Below are 12,056 nucleotides of genomic sequence, written 5' to 3'. Positions count from 1 at the left end.
CAGTCATCCTTTTTTTTAACAATACAAAGATGTCTCACCAGTTTGCCCTCCAGTGTGTAGATCTTCTTCACCACTCCAGAGTCCAGCTTGATGGCGTCGGTGATGTCGGTCAGGACCTGTTCGTAGGAATGGGCCGTTTTCTTGTTCAGCAGGATCCTGACAGCTTTGCGGGGCTTCACCCCGCTCCGCACCACAGTCACAAGCTTCGGACGGATGAAGTCCTTGGTCTCGCGGCTCTCTGGGGCACCGGCCTTGGAACTGCCCAGAGAGGGAGGCCCACGGGAAGACGACGCTGAGGCCTTGACGTTCACAGACCAGTTGGGGTTTACGTTCTTTGTGTAATCCAACTTCTTGTAAGCTTCAATGGAGCTGCACACGTAGCTGTCACCTGTTGGGGGTTTGGGAAGAGAGACTATAGTTACAAAAATAGCAAAATCAGCTTTAGATTTAACAAAGGAATTTAAAACCTTCATGGTGAAGAATGTGAAAGATCATAGAAAAGACAGGTAATACAGACTGCCTATTTTGATTTGTGAACATCTCTTAAACAAGTAGCAGCACTGGTATTCTATCAGAAGCCAGCACAATACATAATAAATGTCATAATAAGAAAAATATAAAGATGTGGGATATTTTGCAGCTTGTTTTTCTTCCTCCTGTTCATAGTCTATATCCCATATCGACCAAAACTGATTTCAACCACTCAGCTCTTCCCATGTCACTTCTCATGACGTCATGATATGTGCATGTAGCTATTAAGAGAGTAAAACAGATCAAGAGAGAGCTAATCTGAGCCGAAAAACAGGATACAGTCTGTAATGCCATATGGCCATCAAATGAGTGACATAATCTTTCCAGTAATCATCTACTGCCTGATTAACTGGATAAGCCATTTTTTTATGGGGCAATACCCATATAAACATCTTGTTCAGCCTAATTTCTAACTGGGGCTGCTCACTTCTCAATAATGTTGTTTGATACCTCTATTCAAAAGGAAGGGGAGCACCTAACATGGCAGCTCACAGGTCAGGAAGTGATTATTCTTTGAGAGAGGATCAACTATTTAAGATGACATTATAAATGTGTGGAGTCTGGTTAATCACCTTCCACCAGCTGATCAATACTGGCGATCTTCTTGCAGCCATCCAGGGTGTAGATGGTGCGGACGCCCTGGGGCAGGTTGACGTTGTCGGAAAGGGAGCGGGTCAAGTCCGCCAGCAGGGCGTCAAAGGTCCGGAACCTGTCCGAGGAGATGGCGTACACGATCCCATTGAAGTAGCGGTCTCCGTTGCGGTAGAAGCGGACCTTCATTGCTCTCTTCTCCGCACTCAGGGTCTTCAGGGTCCGGGTCCGGTACAGGCTGCAGTGGGCACTGTGTGTGGGACTCGGCACCCCGTTCAGCTTAATACTAGACCGGCCCTGCCTCTGACCTTTGTCCCGGTCGTCGAAATGCTCCATCTCCATTTTGCTCCCTAGGCTCACAAGTACGGCTGTACTGTCTGGAAAACAAAAGAGAGGAGGGGAGGGTGCAAGGGTGCGGTGAAAAGTTTTCGCCGCCGATAAACAAAAACAAGAGGTGCCAAAAGGGAAGAAACGAACTCGGAGGAAGGTTTGGACGGCTGGTAAAGTAGCCAGCCGGTATCCGTCGCTTGGTGCACTGGCTCAAAATAACTCCCTAATGACAGATTAAGTGCTCTTAAGCCGAGCGGCGGACAGCGTGCTTCATGACGACGCGCTGTCTAACAGTGCGCCTGAGTTGTTTCTGAAGTGCAGATGGAGATGGATGGAAAACGCCACTGTCACGAATCGATAATAACATATTAATTTTTGCGCTATAAATATTCAGGAGCTCCGCGCTCAACCGGAAGAAACGCAGCCTTTCGCCGAGTTGCCCGAGAGAAAAACTGCGATCCCATAATAATGACTTATGATCAAAAATGGAAGATGCGGCATATTTCTGTCTTAAGTCTTAAGATCTAAAGGCATAACTCTTAAAAACAAAACATGTACAAGTATGTTTTAAGATTATGGTGTGACTATTAAATGAAAGCGTGCATCACTTTTGTAACAGCTGATGAAGAGCACATTAACCAGACTTACCTACGCGAGCAATTAACGCCTCTGTGACGGTCACCTCCAGTATGACTGGTGTTTTATTTCCCAGCAGATGAAAAAGGAGGACTTCAGTGAGCTTGTCGCTGACACTGGATGGTGGTACTGTGATCCTGTCCTGGCGGCAGTGAGTCCCCCCCTCCCACCCCGCCTGTGCATCCCTTTGTTGTCCGGTTGTTTGATATGCTCCACCACCACCAAAACACCAGTGTGTGTGTGTGTGTGTGTGTGTGTGTGTGTGTGTGTGTGTGTGTGTGTGTGTGTGTGTGTGTGTGTGCGTAAAGAAAAAGAAGCCGAGTTTGGACTGCAAATGGACTAGATAGCAGCTGCTTCCCTCCAATTCTCATTTTCACCCACCCACTCTCTCTCTTTCTCATCTTCCACGTCACTGTGTCGTGATTTTCATTCGGTGCGCCCCCACCCCTCATTTGGATGCAAACCCACGCTTCCCACCCGTGCTGGGGTGGCTGCTGGACACGGGGATGGTGGGAGGGAGGGGGGGGGGGGGATCGATCAACCCTCTTTGTGGCAACTTAAGGAGCTTTTCCTTTCAAGCCACATCACTTTGATGCTCAATTAAGAGATTTTTTTTTTCTTTTCTTTTTTAACCTTTCAATAACAAAAAGATACATTTCTGAAAGCTGATGTGGCCATAGTAACCTGAATGACCATCCATACCTTCATTGTTTTTCATTTCACATACACACATACACTGCATTACATTGGTGAATGTAAATCAATTTGATCAAAACCAGAAATAGAAGTTGTATATAGGTTATGTTGGTGTATATGGGTTAATCGCATCTGATTAAAAGCTTGAGAGAACAAGCACAAAGCAGTATCAACCCACAATAATATTTGCATGAGTTATGTAACCCTTCATTGCATCCCTGTACAAATCAAAATTCGGAGTAACAAGTCTAATGTTTACCTTAACTATTATTCATTTACCATATGAACACTCAGTTAGAATGACATGTCTCAACAATTTTAACATGTGGAATTACATAGAATTCATGAAGCAGCATGGAGGCAGAGAGCTGAGAGGATGCTGCTGTTTTGCTACCAGAAGCATGTTTCTTCCTATAAGCCCTGAAGTTTGTTGACGTGACGGCAGGAAATCGTCTCAGAGCAGGGAGAGATAAAGAGCTCTGACCTACATCATGGCCGCCAGGGACCACCCAATTCCACTCCATCACCACTCCCTGATGAACCCCGTGTGTGTGTGTGTGTGTGTGTGTGTGTGTGTGTGTGTGTGTGTGTGTGTGTGTGTGTGTGTGTGTGTGTGTGTGTGTGTGTGTGTGTGTGTGTGTGTGTGTGTGTGTGTGTGTGTGTGTGTTAACACTTTATCTGTGCCAGTGATACAGCAGTCTTTTAAATTACTGTCATTCTATCTCTGCATTCACAGTAGTTTAACAGGTGGGAGACGCTGAGTTATGGGTTGAACCTGTAAGAGCTTTATCATGTCAAATGTTTTACTTTGTGTGTCTTTAGATTGTGTTTGTTGACACTCATGTAAAAGGTCACATCCAGTTCATCTAACCCAAAACTTAATGTTCATTAAAATGCCCATTTTCCGAATGCGATTGCACTTCTTTAGACTGCTTCCCTGAGCCGACCTACTTGTTTGAATATGCACATTAATGCATCAAAGAGTGTGACAGTGACAGACATCCCCCCCCCCCCAACACAGATTTAGCTATTTTGGGGAGACGCTCACGGGGACCCAGTGTGCGTCATGAACTGAGGGCTGACAAGGTGCTCCTGTCTAAATGAATCCTGAGGAAACAGGGCACATGTAGAGGGAGAGAGTGTCCTTAGATCATTGCAAGACGGATGGAGGACAAGGGCAGAAAATGGTCATCGACATAAAAGTAGGACTGTGGTTTATACTCAAAAGAATCAATGAGTGGAATCTGGTGTTTGACAAATTCCACACGCATTCAAATGACAAAAGGAAACATAAATATGAAAAATGCATTACTTTCAATAAAGCTAGTACAATTTAAGGGGTTAGAATAGATATTATACGAGGTAAGTCTTGAATACAGTTCTGTATGACACTTTACAGCAAGTATTTCAAGTTTCAAAGTCAACATTTCATTTCCATCCACATTCATGTCACCGTTGCCTTTTACTGACTGACCAGAATGAGATTGGAAAGATACATGCTTGGAAATATTGCATCCGTACTAATGAAATAAGTGCAATTCTTCAAAGGGGGCCATTTTTGCTCTGGAGGCCTGACTAAGCAATTTCCAAATATTCAATTGACTTTTATATAAAGAGATTGAGAATTTTGGCAAAGTGACTAAGGCTATTAAAGTTTCTTTGCAGGCCCTTTTTATATTATTTTATTCAACTCTGTGCAGCACATTTAATGTGGATCTGAAAGTTTTATGATCCCACTCATAAAATAGGACAGATTGCTTTTTGTAGGCCAAAACCTTCTTTGAGTTACTTTTTGACGCAAACACTTGTTTTACTTTGTGAGGGGAAAAGTTTGTGCTCAATTAAATGGACTGATGCGACTGATGTCTCAATATTACAGCGAATCCCATGTGGACCAATTCAGAAAATTAAATGGGTCTTCATTTCACGTACCTGGAGAGGACTTAAAAAAAAAACAACACACACACTCGGACTGTTGACAGATGTTACAAAGACACTCGCTCCACTCTGTCATTGATAACTGCATCTTTATGCTGCGACATCTTCTTTGCAATTTTCACTCAACACAGTATGATGTGTGAACACAGGACAAGTCGCAACAGGCTGTCACTCTGACTCATCTCCCGGGTTCACGTGCATGAATGCGAATGCACACTTGAAAATGAGTTTTTCTATGTACACATATACATACTGTAGGCGATTGCTTTGGTTGCAGCTTACACTTGGTGAGTACAGACAAAGGGGCTAACTGAGTTAGCATGGGAAAGCAGCAGTATTGTGATTCGTGGCTTTCTGACAGATAGTGAAGCGATGTGTCATTGCGTTTCACCTGTCGGCAGACGACACCGAGGTGGTTACTCTGTGGCCGTGTGATTCATGGGCAAGATGCGGGGAGTTGTGCTAAAATGAGCTCGCACACGACATAAGAGAGAAAAAGAGAGGCGAAAGGAGCGGGGTAGTATTGCGCTGTAAATGTGCTCAGTCTGTCATAAGGCACTATGGACTGGCTATCTTTAAATTGAGCCATTAATCTAAAACAAACAGCCTGTCACCGCAGAACACTTAGGATTGTACGCCACATCAGAAAGTCAATACCAGCGGATAAACACATTTCTGCTGTAGGTGGAAATTGAAGCATTTGGAATTGGACTGATGGAGTCATCAGGTGACACCTTGTAAAATTGGTTTATTGAATACAAGGACCAATAAATGAATGGCTAACACTGAGAACATAAAATATTGAGATACTGCATCGAAAGTGGGCACAATATCTCAATATAGTACTTATGCAAACTTTTCCTTTAACTGCTATCAGGTACTTTTAACACCCGATTTATCACTAAAAATATATTTTTGTGAACCAGCGTGAAACAGTTTACTCTACAGCAAGGTGTTTCAGTATTCAGTTAAGTAGGTCTGATGTTTGTTGACAAAAGGTCTTGATCTTTGCTCTTAAAGGCCAGTTCCCTTGTCACTATAACGTTCTGCCGTGCGAGTCTTGAACATAAGGTCACAGATTAGGTAATGTGCACATCACTCTTCATTCAGCTCAATTCAATTGTTCCTTGCTTCTGACCTTGTTGTCTCAAAATCTGATTTTAGGTCACAATCCACGAGCTAATCAATGACATTAATGTACTTACAGGTCAATCAGTGAATAAGGAAACAGCTAGATGAAACTAAAGGAACAGTACAGAATGATGGATTCATGCTGGTTTTGCTGGTACGACAGAGTCCACCGCAGAAATATTGTTTCAATTCAGGGTTTTGAGGCTGACGAGCACTTAGCCCATCCTACACACTTCACAAAAACAATTGAAAAAGCACTTCTGGCAGTTTTCCTATTCACTACTTCTTCGCACTTTTCTTACACCCACATGTGTAAAGGCGGTTAGTGGGTGGGACGGGGGTGACTCTTTGCACTGTGCATGAACCACATACAGAGAGCGTGGTGTATGTGGTGCTGCTCACATAATGCAAGTTGTAGGAGGTGTTTTTGAAAAAACATAAAATGCAGTGACACTCAGCAGGCTTCTGGTACATTATGAGATGACCTCACTACACTCGAGGCCTACGAAATAGTCCTTCTTCTTGTTGCTTCTTGTTGAAACAAAGAAACACATAAGCAAACTGTAATTCCAGACTTCATTATGAATGTAGCATTTTATACCATGAGATCAGAGTAATAATCCTTGTCAATAAATGTAAAATATACACAATACTGACTGCAGTAAATTGGTAGAAAACCTAGAAACTCTATTATTTCTAGTACAATGCAATCAGCCATGTAAACACGAGTCATAAGAAGCTGAAGGAAATGTAAGTCCAATCATTTAAACCCAGCAGAGAGCCCCATTACCTCTCTTTAAACAGGGCAGTAACACCAGGTTTGGGTTAAGGACTGTGTTTCAGGTAGTGTTTTAGGGTGGGTAACCTGCTTTCCCTTTGGGACTTCTTCGCTTCTCTTCTCTCTGTTGTTGCTCCAGCACCACCACCTCCTCCTCCTTTCACACGCGCTCCTCCTCCTCCATCTTCTTCTCCCTCTTTTCCTTTTTTAGAAGCAGCCTCTGCCTTTCTGCCGGCCTGCTTCCCTCTGTGCACCAAAAGATAAGAGAGAAATATGCAGGACTCTATTTCTGTTAAAATTGCTTAAGCGAGTTAAAACGGCACCGAGTGTCAATATTTGTTTTGCAACGCGAATAGTCTAAGATGATACATCTATGAATTAATCTATTTGTCAAATCTTTGTCCAGTATGATTGCAGTAATAGCTACAAATAAAGAGCTTGTACACCCACCGCAAAACTGAGTCTGATCTCGAAACATATACATTTATATGGGAATTCAAAGATGATACTTGCATACAGTTTATCACAGTAATTTAGTCAAGATTGATTTTAGCATCTTGTGCGTGAAACATGAAACATTTTTGTTTCTTAGTTATGTAACTTTATCCCTCTTCATTCACAGTCCTCGATGAATGAATCAAATCAAATCAAAAATAAAAAAAAACAACAACACAGTGGTATAAAAATGAAGTCAAACACTTTGAAAACACGTGTAATTTATGTGAAGCTTGTGATGTTGTCTTTTTTACTTGACTCTTCTTCTGTCACTTTTGAAGCCACAGTTACTTCACTGCCCTGTTCATATTTTTTTGTCCGTCACCTGTTGCCCCTCACTGACCTCATCAGTTTGCTCTCTGGTGCCCTCTGTGGGTGAGTAAAGTACTGTCTTCTTTGGGCTTCATGGGTAGATGAACGCTACGGGAGAAGACAACTGATGAGTAATTACAGTTAGTGCACTCGATACACATCGATATTGTGTTTTACTACATGCACATGTATGCGAGCTTCTGTGTCTGCAGCAGGTGAGAGCCAGTCACACTCTCTCAAGTGCTACTTCAATATAAGGATCGGTTTGTAAAATGCTGACAGAGAAATGCAGTTCAGTTCCACCTCTGCAGAAACCATTTTTGTTGCAACACAAGGCAGGAAGTCCTTGACTCACTTTTTTTTTTTTTTTGACCTAACAGAGACTCACTTGTTATATAATGAGAGGATGAATGAAAAATCCCATCCAGTGCTGCATGAGGAGAGTCAGACAGCACAGCAATGTGGTCGCCACACAGTACGCACTGTATGTCATCAAAAGTGTTTATTATCCTTCTGTAGCACTTAGTCAATGCATATATTAAATATTCCATTAATAGGTTCTGTTTTAAAGCTAAGTGCTTAGCTTGTCTGAATGCTTACCTTTGCAATTTCTGAAAGGTATGCCCGCCTCTCATCGTTGGTTTTATGAAATGCCTGACATTTTGAAAGAAACAGAAAGTCATACCGTCACATTTTTTTCCATTAATGAGCTACATTTTTTTTTTCTTCTATCTGATAAATAATCTGCCTGCTCATAATTCGTATGTATCGGCTGTGTGTGTGAGTATTTCAGAAGTCTTTAAAAATAATGAGCAACAGATTACAAGAGGGATTAAATGCTGCACACGCTGCCAGCTAAAACCTTTACTCCACCAATATCTCACTGAACAATGAACAAAGAACCTAGTCGGCGTACACGCGCGATCGAAGCAGTACAGGACAAAGGTTCGGGACTGATTTTTGCCTGAATTGTCGTTAAAAAAAAAAAAAATTAAGAATGCAAAACAAAACCATCAGCCAAATTTGTTTCGATCTATTGTTAATGATGGTTATTTGAGACTGAAATATTTATGACCAGGAAATAGCTAAAGCTGCTTGTGTAAGAAATTGTAAACCTAGACCAGCACACATTCTGACCCACAACAACACTCAAGGTATAATCCTTCTCATTGTTCCCCGTCAACAGGACCAGCCAAGACTCGCACCTTTCCCTCCTGTTCAATTGCAAGATGACAGTCCATCAGCTGACTCTGGAGGTCACACTTCTCATCAGTCAGGAGCTTCAGACGCTGTCTCAGTGTTTCCTGTGACAAAGTCTTTCCATTAATGACAAAAATCCAGTGTAAAGGTGTCATACTGCTGGAGTCTGATTACAAATCAATGTGCACGTGAATTACACTGTGCACATCTACCAGGGTTAAACAATAACAGAGCAGTTAATGCAGAAAACATGAGTACAAAAATGGATTAGGCTCATACATTATTCACTAACCATATAAACACAGCCGCGCAGAGACATTGTAAGGCTGCGAGAGATTTATAGCACAGAGCAGAGCAATTACAGAAGAGACCTGGTGTTTTTCTTGGTTTTGGAGCGTCTCTTTCTTGGTCTTGTGCCCCAAATTATGCACCTGCAGTCGGCATTAATGACTTTCACTGTACAATGTAGGCAGCAACTTTTGCATTTGAGATGTATGAATACCAGTTTTTAAGAATCAGCTTGACGCTTTTGGAACAGCCAACTGTATAACAAGCCAGCAAGTATTTTATGGCTGGTGTGAAAGTAAACTTGGCAATGAGCTTATGTTTTATTATTATTATTATTATTAATATGCTAATCATCTATTAATAATCATTTCTTTTCAATGATATGTTCATAATGAGTTTCTCTTTGGAACTTCAGTGACTTTCTGTCAGTGTCAAAGGGTATTTATGGGATCATTAGGATGTAACTCAATCTAGTCAACGTGTGTGTGTGTGTGTGTGTGTGTGTGTGTGTGTGTGTGTGTGTGTGTGTGTGTGTGTGTGTGTGTGTGTGTGTGTGTGTGTGTGTGTGTGTGTGTGTGTGTGTGTGTGTGTGTGTGTGTGTGTGTGTGTGTGTGTGTGAGTGAGTGAGTGAGTGTGAGAGGAAGAGGTCAAAAGCCAGAGGCCCAGGTCGTATATTACAAATAATGATCTTCTCTTCAAGGTTTATCTGCTCATTGAAAGACTTCTGTTTCACAATATTCTGTACATGGTGAGAAAATGATGAGACAATGGAACTATGTATAACTGACCAATGGATATAAACATTCTTTATCAACATAATATTAATATAATTGTTGGACAACCACAACGGGTGTTTTGTGTTTTTCTTTGAATCCGGGATTGTTAAAAGTAATTTTCCATGACAATGGTTACATGGTGCAGTTACATTTACACGTCTGAATGGATGCGTGTATTTTTCTGTTTATTAATCTTTAACACGGTGCGTATTTGTATCTGGCTCTTGTGTTAAAAGTCATTAAAAGCATCAGTCAGGAGCTGTGAGTGCACTAATGTTAAAAGAATCAATCACAGAAATGGGATAAAAGATTTAACTTCGTGGTCCGAACATTTATCACGACACTAACAGCGTAGTAAAAATCAATATTCTTCTCACATACTCCGACTGTCTTACTGTCCCACTAACGGTTTATCTACAGATCTTCAGCCCATAATCTTGTTGTCACTCCTCGGATACGCTAATGAGCATCTGTTAGTTCTGCCTGAAGGCACGAAGACGCACACATATTTAAAGTGTATTGTGCGGCCTTTCAGTGTGTGGTGGGCAATCCTGTGTGTATATGCGTGTTAAAACACTGTAATTAGTGTGCATTACTCTCCCATGGTCTGTAATCCCGTGATTACAGTGCCGTGATTAAACTCCGGTTTATTCAGCCTGCATCGATGGGAGCATAGAGAGCAGCTGCCGTCACAATCCTCTCTGTCCTGTCTGCAGTCTCTGCTCACTGTGTGTCTCTGGCTCTGACTGCCGGTGTGTGTTCATACACTGCCAGCTCTCCTTGTTAAACTGCGCTTTGAAAGAACTCACCAAATAACATCAATCCAGCCAAATAGATCAAGAAAAAAAAACTCAATAGAAAATTAACTTGTTTGCACTCACTACTGGCATGTCATCATAAAATCGGATTGAGGCCAGTCGATCTGTAAAAAAACAAAAACAAGAGCGTGTGACCATTTCGTGTCCATGAGTTAAAAACAAACTTGATTAAGATGGGTGAATATAACACAGTGAACATTTTGTGGTCTTAATTTGTATCCACTTAAGTTGTTCTGTACACTAATAAAGCTGTAAAAGAGGGTTGACTTAAAGAGTCTTTAGGGACGGTGCGTTCAAGGGATGTTTTCTCAGCTTTTACATACAGAACTAGAATGAATAAATAAAAATACAAATGAAACTATATCTTTTGAACAGACTGCAGGTTCCGTATACATTGAATGTAGTTCTTCATGAAAGCAGCGGTGTGTTCCGAACCATCTTCACATTTTCCCTTTCAGAGGAGTCCAAGGAGCCTCATCCGCTTCAATTTTAAGTTTCCTGTTTTTCCAAAAAGTGAGCAAGCATCAGCCCGTAGCTGTTTTATGTCCTGTAGATGACATAGCTCTGGGGAAAAGTAAACCACAGAATATTCTGAGGTATTCAACTCCTATGAAAAGCTTGATATGAGCTGACAGACTTCAATAACATGTACTTCCGGAATAAATTGCATTAAAAGCCGGTGAACTTACCCATGGGGTTTCCTCTTATGTCCTCCAGTCTCTCATGAATGAGTGAGATCTGCCTTTCCAGCTGTCCATTCAGCTCCACCTGTGTCTCATACCTTGTCTTCCACTCATTTCCTGATAAACAGAAATTTCTTTTTTTTTTTAAAAAGTCTCATTATTGTCCCATTTAGGCCAGGACACATGACAGACAACACTGAAGAGTGACTGAGCTGACAGTAACCAAGAGGAACCTTTGTCACAGTAAAGTAGCATATCAATAAATATCATATATATATATATATATATATATATATATATATATATATATATATATATATATATATATATATATATATATATATATATATATATATATATATATATATATATATATATATATATATATATATATATATATATATATATATATATATATATATATATATATAATATTAAATATATAAAAAAATATTCAAATTTTACCCACCTTCCCCATCAACACTTTGCAGTCTTTCTTGCAGTTCATACATGGTACTCCGCAGGTCAGACACGGACTCGTCAAGCATTTCTCTACAACCAAAAAGCCAAGACGCTATTTTTTTGCAGCACACTGCATTTAATCTTCTTGACAACTCTGTCAGAAACATACTTACTTTATCTCCTTCTCTTGTTCAAATTCAGCCCGCAGCCGCGCCAAGTCGTACTTACTGTAGTCGCTGTCTTTAGTCATGTTAATGAAAAACCAAATTGACTGCAGTAAAGTTTGTTGCTCGAGGTTACCATGGAGACCGCAGTTTCCGGCCTGTCCTGGCGGTGTCGTAAATCACGGCGCAGATTTAGCGGGAGGTTTAAAAAGGAAAAACTCCTCCTT

At 41.1% G+C, this 12,056-nt stretch overlaps 2 protein-coding genes across 5 annotated transcripts in view; both read right to left on the bottom strand.

Annotated features, from left to right (window-relative positions):
• Positions 1-2,185, bottom strand: part of dclk1a (doublecortin-like kinase 1a) — a 48,969-nt gene extending 46,784 nt beyond the window's left edge. For 2 of the 3 annotated variants that reach the window (XM_069720553.1, XM_069720579.1), the window contains exons 1-3: positions 2,101-2,185; positions 1,104-1,499; positions 39-388 (exon numbers count right to left, since the gene is read on the bottom strand). In XM_069720553.1, the coding sequence (XP_069576654.1) occupies positions 39-388; positions 1,104-1,464 (711 nt within the window). In that variant the 5' untranslated portion in view covers positions 1,465-1,499; positions 2,101-2,185. The remainder of the gene's footprint in view (positions 1-38; positions 389-1,103; positions 1,500-2,100) is intronic. The other variant, XM_069720561.1, reaches the window with a different exon arrangement.
• A 185-nt stretch (positions 2,186-2,370) lies between these two features.
• ccdc169 (coiled-coil domain containing 169) lies at positions 2,371-11,942 on the bottom strand. 2 transcript variants are annotated; one of them, XM_069720605.1, is made up of 8 exons: positions 11,839-11,942; positions 11,673-11,755; positions 11,210-11,320; positions 10,584-10,624; positions 8,644-8,742; positions 8,039-8,092; positions 7,452-7,546; positions 2,371-6,877 (listed from the first exon to the last, which is right to left on the bottom strand). In XM_069720605.1, the coding sequence occupies exons 1-8, from the start codon at positions 11,913-11,915 to the stop codon at positions 6,679-6,681; spliced, it is 759 nt and encodes a 252-aa protein (XP_069576706.1). In that variant the 5' UTR covers positions 11,916-11,942; the 3' UTR covers positions 2,371-6,678. The 2 variants fall into 2 exon arrangements, with proteins under 2 accessions (XP_069576706.1, XP_069576714.1); XM_069720613.1 differs by having other exon boundaries at positions 7,470-7,546.
• Positions 11,943-12,056: the final 114 nt, after the last annotated feature.

The sequence above is a fragment of the Brachyistius frenatus genome, unplaced genomic scaffold, assembly GCF_029030835.1.
Source record: "Brachyistius frenatus isolate BFR_SWC_R1_liver_20210118 unplaced genomic scaffold, ASM2903083v1 Contig_5, whole genome shotgun sequence".
NCBI classification, from domain to species: Eukaryota; Metazoa; Chordata; class Actinopteri; family Embiotocidae; genus Brachyistius; species Brachyistius frenatus.
This window is presented reverse-complemented; position numbering and strand designations above follow the sequence as displayed.

What these genes read in the sequence shown, in the direction of transcription:
- ccdc169 (XM_069720605.1), bottom strand. Translation starts at nt 11,915, where the DNA reads ATGACTAAAGACAGCGACTACAGTAAGTACGACTTGGCGCGGCTGCGG. An exon ending in CAATTGAACAGGAGGGAAAG is followed by an intron (nt 8,093 to 8,643) that starts GTGCGAGTCTTG and finishes TCAAAATGTCAG; the next exon opens with GCATTTCATAAAACCAACGA. An exon ending in ACCTTTCAGAAATTGCAAAG is followed by an intron (nt 7,547 to 8,038) that starts GTAAGCATTCAG and finishes CTTCTCCCGTAG; the next exon opens with CGTTCATCTACCCATGAAGC.